The sequence below is a fragment of the Trichomycterus rosablanca genome, chromosome 1, assembly GCF_030014385.1.
Source record: "Trichomycterus rosablanca isolate fTriRos1 chromosome 1, fTriRos1.hap1, whole genome shotgun sequence".
NCBI classification, from domain to species: domain Eukaryota; kingdom Metazoa; phylum Chordata; class Actinopteri; order Siluriformes; family Trichomycteridae; genus Trichomycterus; species Trichomycterus rosablanca.
In genome coordinates this window covers 32,672,612-32,692,771 of record NC_085988.1, presented here as the reverse complement: position 1 = coordinate 32,692,771, position 20,160 = coordinate 32,672,612, and the positions used below count along the sequence as shown (strand labels likewise).

General features: G+C 37.2%; 1 protein-coding gene across 1 annotated transcript; it reads left to right on the top strand.

Moving 5' to 3' along the window:
* The first annotated feature begins 384 nt into the window (after positions 1-384).
* slc35b4 (solute carrier family 35 member B4) lies at positions 385-10,712 on the top strand. Its single transcript, XM_063001743.1, has 10 exons — positions 385-461; positions 2,418-2,531; positions 2,956-3,058; positions 3,167-3,216; positions 5,787-5,868; positions 6,019-6,079; positions 7,199-7,308; positions 7,395-7,470; positions 9,272-9,347; positions 9,517-10,712. Exons 1-10 carry the CDS (start codon positions 385-387, stop codon positions 9,761-9,763), a joined length of 996 nt encoding a protein of 331 aa, XP_062857813.1. The 3' UTR covers positions 9,764-10,712.
* The last annotated feature ends 9,448 nt before the right edge of the window (positions 10,713-20,160 follow it).

Here is a 20,160-nt window from a genome sequence, read left to right as displayed (position 1 = left end):
TTAATTCAAACTTATATAAAGTTTAAAAATAAAAACGAATTACAAATGACAAATGTTATTAACCACATGGTATATTTAAATATTTTTTATGAACTCCTAGGAGAGAGTTGACGGTCACGAAGGCTTCCCATAAGACTCTTCGCTCCTTTTGGAATTGTAGTTTTCTAATTTCAGGCACTGACTGCTGTTACCATTAAAGCACAACCGATTGGACTACAATTCCCAAAGCACACACAAAATGAAGCGAAAATGAACGTGTTCATTGAACGCTTCTGCATTCATTGTCAATATTAGAGGGTTGTTTATAACAAAATGGGAGCGTTATGATAAGTGTAATTTATATATGATATTTACACTATCGATAAATATAAATTGCATATCAAGATGAATACGTTTTTTGCAGTGACTTTAGTGTTTGCGGGCTGCTGTAGCAATGTGGTGTTTCTGGAAGTTTTAGTAAGGTGAGTGGCAACTTCTCCTTTTCTTCTTTAGATCCTTCACAAAACAACACTGTGTAGTGATCACTCTGCTTTAGATCCTTCACAATCATAACACTGTAATGACCACTATGCTTCAGATCATTCACAATCAACAACACTGTGTAGTGATCACTCTGCTTCAGATCCTTTACAATCATAACACTGTAATGACCACTATGCTTCAGATCATTCATAATCTATAACACTGTGTAGTGATCACTCTGCTTCAGATCCTTTACAATCAAAACACTGTAATGACCACTATGCTTCAGATCATTCATAATCTATAACACTGTGTAGTGATCACTCTGCCTAAAATTATTCATAATCTATAACACTGTGTAGTGATCACTCAGCTTCAGATCATTCATAATCTATAACACTGTGTGGTGATCACTCTGCTTCAGATCATTCATAATCTATAACACTGTAGTGATCACTCTGCTTCAGATCCTTTACAATCAAAACACTGTAATGACCACTATGCTTCAGATCATTCATAATCTATAACACTGTGTAGTGATCACTCTGCTTCAGATCCTTTACAATCAAAACACTGTAATGACCACTATGCTTCAGATCATTCATAATCTATAACACTGTGTAGTGATCACTCTGCCTAAAATTATTCATAATCTATAACACTGTGTAGTGATCACTCAGCTTCAGATCATTCATAATCTATAACACTGTGTGGTGATCACTCTGCTTCAGATCATTCATAATCTATAACACTGTAGTGATCACTGCTTCAGATCATTCATAATCTATAACACTGTAGTGATCACTGCTTCAGATCATTCACAATCTATAACACTGTGTAATGATCTTAATTCGAGCTACATGAATATGTATACATGTATCACAATGTGTTATAATACATCCTAATGTAAACATATTCTTCATGTAAACACTTTCTTAGTGTACCACACTGAAATTGAATTTTGTATTATTTCTGTATTGCAAATTTCAAAATTCGATGTGATGCAGCCTCCTAAACCTTTTAAATATTGTTGCAAAAAGAAAGCTTTGTATTCATTTAATTATTAATTAACTGTAGTCCATTTATGATTTATTAACATAGTGCAATAGATAAGACAGCAAAGAACTTTTAGTTTCATAAATAAAAACAGTTTATTGCCTGTGAGTATTGCTCCCAGAAATTGGCTTTGTTTTTTGTGCGTAACTCAATACTTACTAAACAGTAAAAAGTGCAACAGAAAGTGCAATCACACAGCCAGTAGCTGACAGTTAGTAGAATGTTACAGTGGACAGTTGTGGTGTGTGTTTAAGTAATATTGAGCTTTGTGGTGAAAAGTTAGTACGTTCAGAAATATTTTAAAAAGCGATGTGAGTTGTTAGGATGGTTGTTTTTTGTCAGTGTAGCTGACAGTTAACTAGCATACAAATAATTGTAAGAGACCATTTAGTTCTGTTTTCTGTTAACTTTAAAGCAGTTGAATTACATCACACTGCATTTACTTTGAGACATTTAACAATAGGGACACATACTCTTTGCAAGAAAAAAAATTTGCAACATAACAAAACATCTAAGAATTGGAACTTTGTACATACATTTTATATTCTCAACCTCGACATAAAGCAACAGATTATTTATTTGGTGGTGGTGAAAATCTGTAATGTCATTTAACTGTCATTTACCTGTTGCATGACCTTGTAATACCTTGGTAGTGATTATGATTAATTACAGTTGTTGACTTATTTGTGGCCATATATATAAAGCTAGTTTGACCTCACAAATTAAAAACTATATAAAACCGTCTTTTGCCAAGAAAAAAATTTATGCTAAGAAAAAAGGTACATTTGTTAAAATGCAACAAAATCCAATCTAAGAATGTGTTGTATTTTGAATGAGAAGTTTTCCAATTAATTGAGCATAGTAACTAAACTAAGGTTTACTCTGCTTTGATTTCACAGGAATTTCCCAGGATGTGGAAACATTGTCACATTTGCCCAGTTTGCTTTAATTGCTCTAGAGGGCTTTATTTTCGAAACTAACTTTGGGCGCAAGAAACCAGCCATACCTATCAGGTAAAAACTAAAATCCTACCTGTCAAGTGAGATAGCTCATAGCCTGTAATAAACGTAATTCATTAGCTTACTGTTACACTGGAGCGTTCCCTAGTACTAATACTATTAATACAACCACTGTCACTATACCAATAGCAGTCATATTTGATGGTTTTCTGTAAAAGTTTAATAAACATCTGTTCTGCAGTCTTGCAACCTTTATGTTACTGTTGATTAAAGTAAGTTCATTTGTAGCAGCTTTCTTAAAATGCAGACAGTCTGTCTTTCAATCCTTTTCGTTGTGGCCCAGAGGTGACTTAATAAATAAGCATTTATGACATAAATTTTAAATGAACAAAGTAATTACTGCAGTATATTTTGCCAGGAATATTACATCTATGAGTCACATAGTTTTAATTGTTGTTGTTATTTGTCCTCTTGGCAGTAACTATGTGATAATGGTGACCATGTTCTTCACTGTAAGCGTAATAAACAACTACGCCCTCAACTTCAACATCGCAATGCCACTGCACATGATCTTTAGATCTGTAAGTTCAGTGTCTTTCATGTCTTTACACATGTCTTGTAATCTTTATACTGTATAACTTTGGGTTCTTTAATTTAGTTTAATAACTGACATATGTCTTTCTTTACAGGGCTCTTTAATAGCCAACATGATACTGGGTATCATCATATTAAAGAAAAGGTAGGTTAAGTTCAGCATATCATGTCATTATTCACATCACTTTTACCTTTTATACTTTTTTATACTGGGATTCTGTTTCTGGATGTGTATAATGTGCTTTGACATTTTTGTTTTTTAATGTTCTGTAATTGCCCTTAAATCATTTATTTTTTTAAGGTTTAGATGACTACACATCTCACCAGTACAGCAAATCATTTAGTTTTTGTGACAGAACAATTCTCTTTTTTTCACGTACCTACAGTCCCTGACAGAAGTTCTGTCGCTTATCCATGTTGTGGAAACAAAAGCTTATAACCTGACTTTAAATTCATCCATTGGTTTTAGAAATGACTCATATGAAAGCTGAAACCCTCCCAAATGAGGTTTAATTTACGAAAATAAATTTGCTTCACTGCAGAAATATTGATCATTTAATGAACACAGAAAGGTCAGATTTTGGCAAGACAAAAGTTTTGTCGCCCACAGAAAGTAATGTATAAAAAATCAAACAAATAATTTACTTCAAATACAAAGATATGTTTCATAACATTGGTGAATGAAGTTGTGGTGCTATTAGAGCCATATTTAATATTTTGTGTGACTTCCATGAGCTTTAAGGACTGCATCCATGCGGTTCGACAATGATTCATACAATTTATTGATGAAGTCATCAGGAATAGCAAAGAATGCAGACTTACATGCCTCCCAGAGTTCATCAAGATTCTTTGGTTTTGTCTTCCAAGCTTCCTCTTTCATCCTACCCCAAACATGCTCAATGATGTTCATGTCTGGTGACTGGGCTGGCCAGTCCTGGAGCACCTTGATCTTCTTCGCCTTGAGGAACTTTGATGTAGAGATGGATGTATGAGATGGAGCACCATCCTGCTGCAAAATTTGACCCCTTTTATGATTGGGAATGTAAGAGGTAGCTAATACTTCTTGATATTTTAGGCTATTGATATTGTTTTCCACCTTGCAAATGTTTCGCACACCCCCATACTGAATGTATGACCATGATCTTTCCACCACCAAACTTAACAGTTTTCTGGGTGAATCTTGGATCCATACGGGCTCCAGTAGGTCTCCTGCAGTATTTGCGGCGGCTGTGGTGTAATTCAACTGAAGATTCATCTGAGAAATCCACCTTCTGCCACTTTTCCAGCGTCCATCCATTTAGCAGGCTGTGGGCCTTGGCAAATGCCACACGTTTTTTTAATTGCCTTTTGCTTAGTGCTGGCTTCTGGGCACTGATTCGACCATGGAGGCCATTTCGAGACAGAATCCTACAAACTGTTCTAGTTGACACAGATACTTGAGGTGACCAGGCCTGGTGGAGCTCTGCTGCAGTGGAAGAGGGGCTGGCTTTGGATTTTCTAACCAACAAACGTTCCTCCTTAGCAGTTGTCTTGCGGGGTCTGCTGGACCTGGGCTTGTCAAAAACATCTCCAGTCTCTTCAAATCTTTTTTTAATTCTTTGTACTTGACGCTGAGACACATTAAAGGTGCCAGCCACCTCTGCAGTGGATCTGGTCTTCAGCCTCTTGATAATCAAGGCTTTGGTCGCAGGGTGGATTTTTGGCATGTTGTCAGAGGTGAAGTTGCAGTTCAAGTGAAGGTCTGGGGTGCTGGGGTTCTTTTTATACACACCCACTAATTAACCGATCAATTAGTGTGCACAGGTGAGGCTGTAAACTAGGATTGGGTGCATTATATGACAAGGCGACAAAACTTTTGTCTTGCCAAAATCTTACCTTTCTGTGTTCATTAAATGATCAATATTTCTGCAGTGAAGCAAATTTATTTTCGTAAATTAAACCTCATTTGGGAGGGTTTCAGCTTTCATATGAGTCATTTCTAAAACCAATGGATGAATTTAAAGTCAGGTTATAAGCTTTTGTTTCCACAACATGGATAAGCGACAGAACTTCTGTCAGGGACTGTACAGTAATTAGCATTTATAAACATTAGTCTGTTTGAATGCAGACATCATAGTGGTGCAGCAGGTCATGTGGGTGCTGCACAACACAAGGACCCTAGGGATTTAAGTTCAAACTTTGCCACCAATTATTGTTTTTGACATGCTCGGCCTTTACATGGGTTTCCTTTGAGTACACTGGCTTCCTTTCACCTGCTAAAACATGCAGAAGGGGGATTGGTTGCCTCAAATTGCTCAGGTGTGAGTGAATAAATGTGAAGTCTTCTATGAAGGATTCCTGCTCTGTCCAAGTTGCTTTCTTGCGTTGCATAGAAATAATAGAATGAATGCACACTACTTATTTAAGAAACTTGTATATTAAAACCTAAATTTTTCCTTAGAACCAAACTTTACTAACTAAAATTTACACTTAAATTAAAGCTCAATGACAAGTCTCTAAAAACGACCCAAAAACCCACAAAAAAGCAAAAGCCAAACTGTGAATATATAAAATAAAATATCATTAAAATATATTTAAAAAAATTAATTGCAATTGTATCACATTGTTTAGCACATAAATGTTTAGATTGTTTTTATTGTAATAATGTACCTTACACCCATTTACTGAAATGTAAGTTCTTCTCACCACTAACACAGTGTTTTGTTTCTGGTACAGATATTCAACAAGTAAGTATCTTTCCATTGTGTTGGTATCAGTGGGTATCTTTATCTGCACCATCATGTCTGCTAAACAAGTGGTAAGTTGTATAGAGACCACTGCTGTACTTAAACCATCACTGTGACACTCTCCTGAACTGTATTCTATCAGATTTGCTTTATGTTTTATGTTTGTATGATGGCAGCTTTTAAAGTGCTTAAAATATCAGTTTACTCATTTCCTATTCTAGAGTACTGCAAAGGGGACTTCAGAAGAAGACGGAGCATATACTTTCCTGCACTGGCTTTTAGGTAAACACTTTTTGCAAGGCTGTAGCCATGAATTAAATATTGAAGTGTGGGGGTTGGGGGGCCTTCCGTTCTAAAAAATTCCTGCCATGTTAACATATGATGGGAACACTGATGGGTCCTAATATTACACAATGCTAGTGAGTGGAATGTGTTTGTTTATACTTTTTACATCTGTATATTTGGGGAGCATTTGAGCATATCTAAATATTGGTGGGGACATGTCCTGCCAATAAACACCGATCAGCCATAATATTAAAACCACCTCCTTGTTTTTACACGAACTGTCCATTTTATAAGCTCCACTTACCATATAGAAGCATTTTATAGTTCTACAATTACTGACTGTAGTCCATCTGTTTCTTTGCATGCTTTGTTAGTCACCTTTCATGCTGTTCTTCAAAGGTCAGGACCACCACAGAGCAGGTATTATTTGGGTGGTGGGTTAGTGTGTGTTGTGCTGGTATGAGTGGATAAGACACAGCAATGTCGATGGAGTTTTTAAACACCTCACTGTCACTGCTGGACTGAGAATAGTCCACCAACCAAAAACATCCAGCCAACAGTGTCATGTGACCACTGATGAAGGTCTAGAACATGACCAACTCAAACAGCAGCAATAGATGAGCGATCGTCTCTGACTTTACATCTACAAGGTGGACCAACTAGGTAGGAGTGTCTAATAGAGTGGACAGTGAGTGGACATGGTATTTAAAAACTCCAGCAGCGCTGCTGTGTCTTATCCACTCATACCAGCACAACACACACTAACACACCACCACCATGTCAGTGTCACTGCAGTGCTGAGAATGATCCACCACCCAAAAAATACCTGCTTTGTGGTGGTCCTGTGGGGGTCCTGACCATTGAAAAACATGGTGAAAGCAGGCTAAAAAAGTATGTAGAGAAAGAGATGGACTACAGTAAGTAATTGTAGAACTACAAAGTGCTCCTATATGGTAAGTGGAGCTGATAAAATGGACAGTGAGTGTAGAAACAAGGAGGTGGTTTTAATCTTATGGCTGATCGGTGTATATTGTGATTACATTCTTGACTTTTTTTCAATATTAAAATACTTGTTTTTCATTTGTAAAAGATCTAAACTTTGTGTTTTTCTTGAAGGTATTGGCATGCTGACGTTTGCCCTAATAATGTCTGCTGTAATGGGCATCTTTCAAGAGACTCTGTACAAGAAGCATGGCAAGCACTCAAAGGAGGCTCTCTTCTACAATGTTAGTGCAGTTGCATGTTTTATGCTAGATATATTTTATCTGTACTGATTTTCTTTTTTTTTTGAACAATTTCTCTTTTTTTTCAGCATTGCCTGCCATTGCCAGGGTTTCTGCTGCTCTCCACTGATATCTATAACCATGCTGTACTGTTTAGTCAAAGCAGTAAGTCAGTTCTTATGCACTTCAGTTTTAATCCACCTTTGAGTTGCTCAGACAGCTGTGTCAGGCTTTGTCATCTGAATTTAAATGAGATAACTTGCAGTTCAACTAATATCCATGTCTGCAGTCAGAACTATGTGAATGAATATATTCTCAAATGTTTTGAGTAGGTATTACTCTCCTTAGAAAATACAAAAATCATATCTTTAATCATTTCCAGAATTTTAAATATTATGACATACCCCTTATTAATATTTTAATTACATTCATATTTGCCAAAAATAAACTACATATTTTCAGTGATTCCTCATCAAACCTCTCCCCTGTAAAAAATAGATTGCAATGTCAATATATTTTACTTAAGTGATAGGGTGGCACGGTGGCTCGGTGGGTAGCACTGTTGCCTCACAGCAAGAAGGTCCTGAGTTCGATTCCCAGGTGGAGCGGTCCGGGTCCTTTCTATGTGGGGTTTGCATGTGCTCCCTGTGTCTGCGTGGGTTTCCTTCAAGAGCTCCCGTTTTCTACCACAGTCCAAAGAGGTGAATTGGAGATACAAAATTGTCCACTTGACTTGAACTGATGAATCTTGAGTAACCAGTAATTACCTGTCCTGTCATGAATGTAACCAAAGTGTGTAAAACATGAGGTTAAAATCTTAATAAATAAATACTAAATGAATACACAACCTAGAATCAAGATAACTGGATTACTGCACTACAAAAATGAAAGAGCCAGGGAGGATTAAAAGCTTCAGATTTCCAGTAGTACCTCCTTGTCAGTCAACTTGAATACATAAAATAGATAAACCCAAATCAGACAGACAACCCTTAAATCAAAGCAGAACAATCAGTATGCAAATATACTAGCCGAACAAAACACTGTCAAGGTGCTGCCAAGGTGCCTGTTTTCATTTTCACATGTTGCCATGGTCCTTTACATGCTATTTCGTGGGCTGCCATATGACTTTTACTCAACAGTGGCTTCTGTCTTGCCTATCTGCCATAAAGGCCTGATTTACTGAGTGCTGCACAGATGGCAGTTCATATATGAAGTTCTCCTGTCACTGCACATGACCTTTTTTGAGTTTTTAAGTTGTTGTGTACTTTTTTTCTCCCTGACTACGACTTTTCTTGTGTGGATGGCCAATTTGCCAGGCACCCAACTCTAGGAAGGTTTAAGGTTGAGCCAGACTTCTTTTGTTTCAAAATTACTGAGGCCATTATGATTCTGGGTACATATATTACCTTAGATATAGACCTTAGTTTTCTATCATTGCCCTGGCCTATGCCTTGTCACAATGTGATGAAGAAGAATTGCTTTATTTGTCATATATACATATACAGGTGTACAGTTCAATAAAATTATTTTTCCACATATCCCAGCTTGTTTGGAGCTGGGGTCAAACCGCAGGATCAATCATTGTATAGTGCCCTTGGAGCAGACAGGGTTAAGGGCCCAAGGGTGGCTGCATAGCAGAGCATAGATTTAAACCACCAGTCTTCCCACTGATATATAGCTCAAAGCTCTGCTTACTAGCCTTCCACTGTATTGAAGATCCACAGAAAGACAGGTTCTTGGACGTCTTGGTGTTCGTCCGGACAATGCAGTCTAAATTGTGCCTTTCCAGATGTCCAATCAATGCAGTTGCAACAAGTGGACTCCAGTTCAGTTCTAGGCACATTCCAAGGTTAATTAAAGCAAACAGGAGGCACATGACCACAATCTAGAGTGTTACAGCAAAATAACTAATTTTTTACTTCTGATGACCTTTATTCTGATTACTTGCATTGCTTTTCTCCTGTAGCTCTAGTGGAAATCCCTGTGATTGGTTATTTGGTGCCTGTCATGTGGGTGTTTTTAGCACTGAATGTCATCACACAGTATCCTTTGACATAAATTTGAAGTATACACTTTTATGATATAAAATGCAAACAGCACAAATTGTATTATTCTTCAACTCGAGTGTAAGTATCAACTCAGTGTATTGTTTTTGTTACTTTGGGTTATTTATTTTTTATCAGTATATTTGCCTTTAACTTTGCTGCTCAGATATGTGTGCATCCGGGGTGTGTTCATCCTGACCACAGAGTGTGCCTCCCTCACTGTCACGTTGGTAGTGACTCTGCGCAAATTCCTGAGCCTCATAATTTCAATACTGTACTTCCAGAACCCCTTTACAAGCTGGCACTGGGTGGGCACAGCTGTGGTATTTCTGGGCACGCTGCTCTACACTGAGGTGTGGACCAGCATCCGCACTGCTGTGAAAGGGAAGAAAATAGACGACAAAGTAAAGTAAAAACTGTGAATATGATGAAGATACCTCTTAGTGTGTGCTTGTGTGTGCTTGCAGTGGGATTTTATGACAGACAGTATGTCTGTTACCAGGTAAACAGATCAGGTCTTGATGTGTGTTTATATTTGTGTGTGTTCTATCTCTTGATCACCACATGTTTTTTGATGCCCTAAGGATGTGCTTGAGCTTGTCTGGAAGCTTGGCTCTGGCCACTTCTGTCTATTTGTTTAGGTATTGGTGCATATTCAGTATTATTATAAGACATAAAAGGGAAAAAGATGGTTTATGGTGATGGAACTGGTGTGTTATAAACATAAACTTGTATGTAAGTAGGCTACATGCTGCATTAGGCCTTTAGTAACTGAATGGAATAGAGATTTATGATTTATGAATCGAATCCCTCATGAGATTTAGAACACTTTACACTTGGAATAGGAACTGTGTAATAAAGAATAGCATTGGCTAAAGTGTATTAAATGTTTTAGGTCTCTCAGGAGTTAATTTTTACATGGTAGACTTTTAAAATGTATTCCTGCATAGTCACAGTCAGTGTTTAATTTTCACTAATCTCTGAAACAGAAATATAATTGTCTTAACAGTCCACTTTGTATCTCTCATTAAGCACTCCTTATTGCCCTTACCCATTTTGCAAGTATACAGTAAATAATGTAGGCTGCATAAATTTGAAATAGATTTTTAATAGAATTTGAAATAGACACATTTAACATTCTCAGATCAGATGTCTTTTAAATTGAAGACTCATCTCCATTTGTATACAAGCATATGTCTAAAACTTAATCTGCATAGACTTGTAAAAAGAGGACTGTTACACATTAAACATCTTTGTGATGGAACATTGGTACTACCCTTCTGTTTACTTGACTTTAAAATATGCATTGTTATGATCACTGTTCAAATATACAGGGTTATTTGATAGAAACTAATCAAGTTTAAGTGCTAAGAATTAATAAAGTTCACTTTGATTACAGTGTTTCACTATTCTTGTGTTACTGTGTTGCCCAATATATAATAAGATTTAAGATTTTCACTATGGAATAAAATAAAGTTAGCCCCTTACACAGTTCAGATAAGGAAAAGAAGCACTTTTGTTATTGATGCCATGTATATTAATGCCATGTAAGTATACAGATACAATCAGATATATTTACCCCCAAAGAAAATAAAGATATCACTTTTTTTTTCTGCAGAGGGAAATTATTTCAGTTGAATTATACAGCAATTGAACAAAGAGAATGAATTATGTAGTACTTCTGAGTAACATATTTTAATACTGTCATGTCATGGTTATTTATTCCCTACATAATATTACTGATCTTAAAACCTACTACTAGTCTGTATTAGCTAAGGTTGGGTTACAACATGAATAAACCATTTTAATGTCCTGAAGAGGCCTTCTCAGTATCTAGATTTAAATGCCACAAAAGATCTTTGGTGAGATTTGTAGAAGGCACTTCTAGCACAAAAGTCATCAAACCACAATAAGCTGGGAATCTGGTGAGATCTCAGTCCATGTAGGGCAAAGCTAAAAACCACTGTTAAATGTGTGTAAGCTTTCAGATGGCATTGCATGAGAAAACATCCCGCTACTTTGATAAATATAGCCACATGGGCTCAGGAGTACTTCAGAAAACTATTATCACTAACACAGTCTGCAACTGCATCAAGAAATACCACCTGAAACTTTTAGATTACACAAAAAGAAAGTCATGCATCAATTCTGTGCAGATGTTCTGTCTAGAATTCTCTGGGCTCAAGCTTATATCCGATGATCCAGAAGACAGTGGAAACGTATGTTTTGGGAAAAACAGACATCGGGTACCATCCAAGGACCATCCAAACTGTTATCGGTGAAAAGTGCACAAGCCAACCCAACATCTGTCATGGTATAGGGGAACATCAGTGCACATGGCATGGGTGACTTGCATATGTGTGAGGGTACTATTGATGCAGAGGCGTATATTGGGATTTAGAGAGTCGTATGCTGCCATCAAGGTGACGACTATTCCAGGGAAGTCCATAATTATTTTAGCAAGATGATGTCAGGCCTTATTTTGTATGCACTAGAATGCATGTGCTTGGCTGACCTGCCTGCAGGACCTGCCCATAACAACCCAGAGAAAACAGATTAGGGTTGAACTACAGAAACTCCTGCAAGTAGAGATGAAGACAGCAAAGATCCAGCAACAGTAAGATTCATGTCTTATCCATATTCAAATCCAATATGCAGTTACATTTTACACATAACACATTATTTCTTACTGAATCCTAATTAAATGCAGACAAAAGACTAACACAGTGGTTGTATGTGCTTTAGACTGGAAGTGGAATAGGCATGTGTGTGGCCTGAAAACCAAACTGAAGTACACATTTGTGTATGCGGTGTAATAAATTAAGTAAATAGTGGGTTTGTTGCTAGGAATATTTTTAAAAGAATAATTGTGCAAATGACAACATTGGCAAATAAATTGGTATTATGTAAATGAGGTTTTGTGAGTGCTATACTTTTCACCCTTTGATAAACATAGAAAGTTCAGCGAAGAGCCAGCACAGGCTAGAACAGAAAGAATAAATGAAAATAATTGCTTTGTAAGGCAATGGATGATTGGCTCTTCGCTTTGTGGGGAGATAAGGGCAATCCTTTCTCCCCTATCAATTATGCAATGCCAGCCAATCCTTTGCCCGGGGGTTTCAATCTGCATTCTGTAGCAGGCACACATTGTGTGGTTTTAATCAATAATGTGTTACGCAACATAAATGACAATAACTTTGTGTGCAAGAAAAACTGTTGCTGTATTATGCTCCTGATGTCTTTCTGCCACATTAGCTAAACAGTAAAATAGCCTTTATTTATGCATTCAGCATTTTCTAACCACATTTGGTCCCAGTGCATGTTTATTTGGGCAAATAGACATTTGGATGTGTTATTTTGCTTATTTGAAAATCATAATTCTTCATAGATCGTATGTGTTTTATATTCACAAGCAGTTTAAATCCTGGTCTGACCTCAGTGTACTTGTGTTATGGTATAATATATGTGTTATTTATATGTATTGTCTTTACAAAATGTAAAACCTTCCCTGAGAGTGATTGGAAACTTAAGTTTTGTTTTAATATAATTTATTTAACTCACATAATTCATTTTGCCATTAAGCTAACCTACAAGAGGCTTTTCGATTCCAAACCATTATGAAAAGAGTGAAAAGCTGGTATTCATTTCATACAGTTTTCTACCACCAGCAACAACATAAATATGTAAATATGTCTTAAAATGAATTAATATGTCTAGTTATAATTTCTCCTTATTTCTTCCTTTGTCTAGATTTTTTTCAAAAGTAAGCTCAGTTTACCTCTGTTCTGCCTACATAATGCTTTATATTATTCTCAGCTTGTTCCAAATAATTTTCATGACATATCTCTTAGCTGTACTGACGCTAGTGTATTTGGGATGACTTCAGTAGATCTAATTTGAAACAGATTCAGAAGATGTTGAAGAAAGGTAGAGATCTGGCTAAGAAGGAATCAGTCTACAAGGAGCGGATTGTAAAGCTGGAGGAAAAGGTAGAACATCATATATCAATCTAGGCAGCATGTTTGTATCAGAGAACACACTGCTACCACAGTTTTCCTTTGTTCTTTCTCTTGTTCTTTAGACTGCACAGTTCATCCGAGTTACAGCAGTAAGCTACAAACAGGGTTTGGTGGACACTCACAAACGCTTTAAGTAAATCATCTTTCGTTTTTGATTTCAGTTCTATTTTTACACTGTTGCTTAACCAGTGCTAAAAATCGCATTGAAGAAAATACAGTCCCTTGCAAAAGTATTGGAACGGTGAGGCCAATTTATTAGTATTATTTTGCTCTACACCGAACACATTTACAACCCCAAATCAGAAAAAGTTGGGACAGTATGGAAAATGCAAATCAAATAAAAATGCAGTGTTCCTTACATTTACTTTGACTTTTATTTGATTGCAGACAGTTAGAACCTGAGATATTTCATGTTTTGTCTGGTCAACTTCATTTCATTTGTTAATAAACATCCATTCCTGCATTTCAGGCCTGCAACACATTTCAAAAAAAGTTGGGACGGGGACAAATTAGGGCTAGTAGTGAAGTGAAAAAACTAAATAATGATGGGATACCAAACAGATGATGTCAACAGGTGATTGTAATCATGGTATGGGGCTGTGTCAGTGCCCTTGGCAAAGGTAATTTACACTTCTGTGATGGCAGCATTAATGCAGTAAAGTACATTTAGATCTTAAAGCAACATATGCTGCCTTCAAGACGTCGTCTTTTCCAGGGATGTCCATGCATTTTTCAACAAGAAAATGCAAAACCACATGCTGCACACATTACAAAGGCATGGCTGCGGTAGAAGAGGGTACAAGTACTGAACTAGCCTGCCTGCGGTCCTGACCTATCCCCAATAGACAATTTTAAAACGAAAAATGTGACAACGAAGACCCCGTACTGTTGCACATCTTAAGACGTGTTTGCAGGAAAAGTGGGACAGAATAAAAGCTGAAACAATAAATCACTTGGTTTCCTCGGTGCCAAAACGTCTTTTAAGTGTGGTGAAAAGTAATAGCAACATTACAAAGTGGTAAATGCTTTACAGTCCCAACTTATTTTGGAATGTGTTGCAGGCCTGAAATGCAGGAATGGATGTTTATTAACAAATGAAATGAAGTTGAGCAGATAAAACATGAAATATCTCAGGTTCATCCTGTCTGCAATCAAATAAAAGTCAAAGTAAATGTAGGAAACTCTGTGTTTTTTATTATTTGCATTTTCCATACTGTCCCAACTTTTTTTTATTTGGGGTTGTAGGTTTGTGTTTAAAAGATGAATATAATAAAAGAGTTTCAGCTTTTATTTCCTGGTATTTACATCTAGATGTGTTAAACACCATACACAGATGCCCCAATTTATCTGAGTAAAACGGAATTTAAAAAGTAGTTAATCATGTAAAGTTGTTCTTTTATTAATCACAAATTCATAGTCATTTTAGAAAGCCTGCACAGTTTGTATACATGCTTCTCTTGAACTGATCAGATTATTATTTACACATTCAGATCATTCTTTGTGAAATATGTAATTGTGTAGCCATAAGTACTTTGATTTATTACCTTACACAAATAAAAACTCAGTTGAAATATTTTGCTTGGACAGTGTAGCCAGTAATTGCTGCATGAAACTGGAAATTATAATTACAACATAATTTATGATTGCTGAAAGGATTTAAATCGAGAAGTGCACATTCAGTACTTGGGTACTCATATGAATCTAATTATGGATTTGAGACTTTAATTTACACAAATTCTTTTGAAGCCCTTTGTATTATCAGATAAGCTCTTCCAATAGGGAGTGAAGTGCAGTAACTGACTAGGAAAGATTTAATTCTACTTACTGCTGCGTTGAGCATATACAGTATAATAAATTACAAAATAACATAGTATGTAATATGCAGTTGTAATAATAATTATAATAATGTTTGTTTATGTAGCACCATGCCTTACATTTATTTTAAATATAAAAACACCTGCTCATTTAATATAGAGTCCTAAGTTTGAACCAGCCCTCCAGTCACAGTTTATGGGCTTGTTCCCCTGCGTCTGTGTGGATTTTCTCTGTTTTTTTCCACCACATAAATACATGCCAGTATGTGAGCTGAGTAATAATCGGCTGAATTTGTGATTCCCAGTGATATATTAGCATATCTGAGTTTTGGGTAGGCTCCAGGCCCACCTTAAACCTGAACAGCATGAAGAGATGAAGGAAATACTACAATGTACACAGACATGTTAGGTCAGTGAAACATAAACCTTTGTAGTGAAGTCAGCAGCTTGTTTGAAATGCCACAGTATGCAGGCTACTTATACAAAAGCCTGAACAAGAGCAGGGGTTGTACACAGCACATGGGCAACATCTCTACCGCATGTTACCTACTCTCCTATCTGTTTGATGAATGATGTCCTCCTGTTCTGATAAAACCTGAACACTCAAGGCTTTCGAAAAATAGTTTTGCATTACTTTCAGATTGAAGTGTTAACCAGTCTTTAAACATACAGTGTATCACAAAAGTGAGTACACCCCTCACATTTCTGCAGATATTTAAGTATATCTTTTCATGGGACAACACTGACAAAATGACACTTTGACACAATGAAAAGTAGTCTGTGTGCAGCTTATATAACAGTGTAAATTTATTCTTCCCTCAAAATAACTCAATATACAGCCATTAATGTCTAAACCACTGGCAACAAAAGTGAGTACACCCCTTAGTGAAAGTTCCTGAAGTGTCAATATTTTGTGTGGCCACCATTATTTCCCAGAACTGCCTTAACTCTCCTGGGCATGGAGTTTACCAGAGCTTCACAGGTTGCCACTGGAATGCTTTTCCACTCCTCCATGACGACATCACGGAGCTGGCGGATATTCGAGACTTTGCGCTCCTCCACCTTCCGCTTGAGGATGCCCCAAAGATGTTCTATTGGGTTTAGGTCTGGAGACATGCTTGGCCAGTCCATCACCTTTACCCTCAGCCTCTTCAATAAAGCAGTGGTCGTCTTAGAGGTGTGTTTGGGGTCATTATCATGCTGGAACACTGCCCTGCGACCCAGTTTCCGGAGGGAGGGGATCATGCTCTGCTTCAGTATTTCACAGTACATATTGGAGTTCATGTGTCCCTCAATGAAATGTAACTCCCTAACACCTGCTGCACTCATGCAGCCCCAGACCATGGCATTCCCACCACCATGCTTGACTGTAGGCATGACACACTTATCTTTGTACTTCTCACCTGATTGCCACCACACATGCTTGAGACCATCTGAACCAAACAAATTAATCTTGGTCTCATCAGACCATAGGACATGGTTCCAGTAATCCATGTCCTTTGTTGACATGTCTTCAGCAAACTGTTTGCGGGCTTTCTTGTGTAAAGACTTCAGAAGAGGCTTCCTTCTGGGGTGACAGCCATGCAGACCAATTTGATGTAGTGTGCGGCGTATGGTCTGAGCACTGACAGGCTGACCCCCCACCTTTTCAATCTCTGCAGCAATGCTGACAGCACTCCTGCACCTATCTTTCAAAGACAGCAGTTGGATGTGACGCTGAGCACGTGCACTCAGCTTCTTTGGACGACCAACGCGAGGTCTGTTCTGAGTGGACCCTGCTCTTTTAAAACGCTGGATGATCTTGGCCACTGTGCTGCAGCTCAGTTTCAGGGTGTTGGCAATCTTCTTGTAGCCTTGGCCATCTTCATGTAGCGCAACAATTCGTCTTTTAAGATCCTCAGAGAGTTCTTTGCCATGAGGTGCCATGTTGGAACTTTCAGTGACCAGTATGAGAGAGTGTGAGAGCTGTACTACTAAATTGAACACACCTGCTCCCTATGCATACCTGAGACCTAGTAACACTAACAAATCACATGACATTTTGGAGGGAAAATGACAAGCAGTGCTCAATTTGGACATTTAGGGGTGTAGTCTCTTAGGGGTGTACTCACTTTTGTTGCCGGTGGTTTAGACATTAATGGCTGTATTTTGAGTTATTTTGAGGGAAGAATAAATTTACACTGTTATATAAGCTGCACACAGACTACTTTTCATTGTGTCAAATTTTCATTTTGTCAGTGTTGTCCCATGAAAAGATATACTTAAATATCTGCAGAAATGTGAGGGGTGTACTCACTTTTGTGATACACTGTACATCTTACTTTCTAGGAAGTACCAGATAAACCTCGGAGCTGCAGAGTGAGATTTTGAGATATTACTTATGGAATAATGAAAATCCCCTGACTTGAATTTTTGCAAATGACTGTTGATTATATCTCAATGATTTTAGTTTTTTTTTTAAAGCAATACTAAGTGACTAATTCTGTAAATCATTTCCACACTTAAATGACTCACTATCTAATCTTAAAATATGTAATATAAGTATCACAAGAGATATCAGGAGAATCAAAGATGAAAGAACAAATGAAAAAACACAGGACAAAACCACAATTCTTTAAATATGTATCAACAAAAGAACATTAAACATCTTCATTAAACCATTTTTGTTGTTTTTGTTGTGAAAATTTTGAGATTTATATAATTTTCATATAAATTGTGTTGGAAATTTTTTGTGTTGGTGTTTTATAGGAATATCTAAACGTGTATAAAGTGTATTTACAGATGATGCTGAGTAACTCTATGTAGGTAGCATGGTGCCCTTTGCTCCAGTTACTAAATCATAATTTTTTTCCAGGAGATCTGGTTCCCTGTCTGATAGTTTATTGTAGTAGTTTATTGGTTTAATTTGAATAAGAACATGTATACAAATTTTTCTTTTAGCTGCTCTTGTATTTATTGGTCACCACACAATTGTGGACCACATACCTGATGTGGCACAGTTTTTACACGGGATACTCTTCCTAATGCAACTCTTCTTATTTTTATTTAGCCTTGGGACTGACACTCAAAGCGTGATGCATCTCTTAATGGCCAGGCTATTCGGCCATACCTCAGACATAGCCAATCATGTCTGACTGGATAAGAGCACCGCTGAGATGTGGGGTAGTGGATTAATGTGGATTAATGTGCACCACCCAAGGAACATCTCTCTGTGTGTATCACTTTAGCATAGATCCAATGCACACTTTCTTATACACCCCAGTACATTATGTACCCTCGTGTGTGTCAAATCACTTGTCTTGTTGCATCTTACCACAAGGCTGTGCTGTGGTATAAGTATTTTCACCAACATTCATTTTAGTGTACTAGTGCTTTTCAGAATACCTATAAGTGCTATGTTTATATTTATAGATCACGCAACATGCTGTTTAGTTTGCTTCTAAATAAAGTCATACATCCAGTGTGGATTCAACAATCCAAAACTGACTTAAGGTGATTGATTTAAAAATGAACAAGAAGCAGATCTTTGTTATGGTTACATTGCTGTGCACTTTCTGTGTGATGTATGATGCAACAGAATAACATATTTTTCCCATATCTGCACTACATTTTACTGTACTGTGGCACTGCACAGTTTGTTCAATCAGTTTTAAACATACAGTGGTGTCTACAGTAACCACTTTTTGCAACTGTAGTGATTAGAACAGCAGCACATCAAACCTTGAAGTGGATGGGCTACAGCAGCATCACAATGGGTTCCACTTCTACACACCAAAAACAAAAAATCTTTCATTTAAACTAGACAGATAAATATTGATAAAACATTGCATGTTCTTTATTTTTGCTGTGGCTCATAGATAGTAAAGCCAGAAACTGCATGTTCTTGGCTGACAAGAGTAATCAGGACAGTAAGTAACTGCAAAATGAATAAATGAATACATTATATTAGTTTAACAGGCACTCAGAATTAACCCAGTTCAAACCCAACAATTCAATGCAATGACAGAAATACAGACATGGCATGAAAAGACACAGTGATGTTTTCTCTCAGTGCTGCAGAGCTAGAGGGCATTGTCCCACTTTGCTGCCTCTGTATAACACTTATGTTATGATCTGATAAAGCCGGTCGATGCTCTCGCACACACCCACTCACTTGCACAGAAAAATCACGCGAGATCACACATTCTCTCTCCCCGTCCTTTCTTACTTTGATTTGCACATTTCTGCACTCACACATGCCATTCTGTACTGAAATATGTTTAATCAATTTTTGTCCTTCCCTGTACAAGCTAAAAAGAACAAGATCACTCTGACATTTAAGAGAAAAGCTTTGTAATCATATAGAGGTGACTAAGCTAATGACCTTTTTTGATTATTCTAAAAACCAAACATCAGAGTCAATAAAGGCCATGATAGGTAGATTGAATCCCTTATTACATTCTGTTATTTGCAGTTTGAATGAAATGACCTTGATCAGACAGGGAGCTGAGGCATTTTATTAGGCATGCAATATACCTGCACATGGAACAGCTGCGCTCAAAATAGAAAATGAACCCCTGCTGTTCTGTCATACGATTCTCATCTGCATTTGTCTGGGTTTTTACATGTGCAAAAATAACTTTTCTTCTAAAACATATTTCTTTTTCTGTATTTTGTACACATGTGAGTTAGACAGCAGCATTAAACATTGACTACCTACACTGATCAGCCATAACAATAAAACCACCTCCTTGTTTCTACACTCACTGTCCATTTTATCAGCTCCACTTACCATATAGGAGCACTTTGTAGTTCTACAATTACTGATCTGTTTCTCTGCTAGCTTTGTTAGCCCCTTTTCATGCCGTTCTTCAATGGTCAGGACTCCCCCAGAACCACCACAGAGCAGGTATTATTTGGGTGATGAAACATTGATTTCAATTGTGTGAAGGCAGCCAAGCTAGTAACATGTGCCATGCCTTAATACTGATCTAAAGG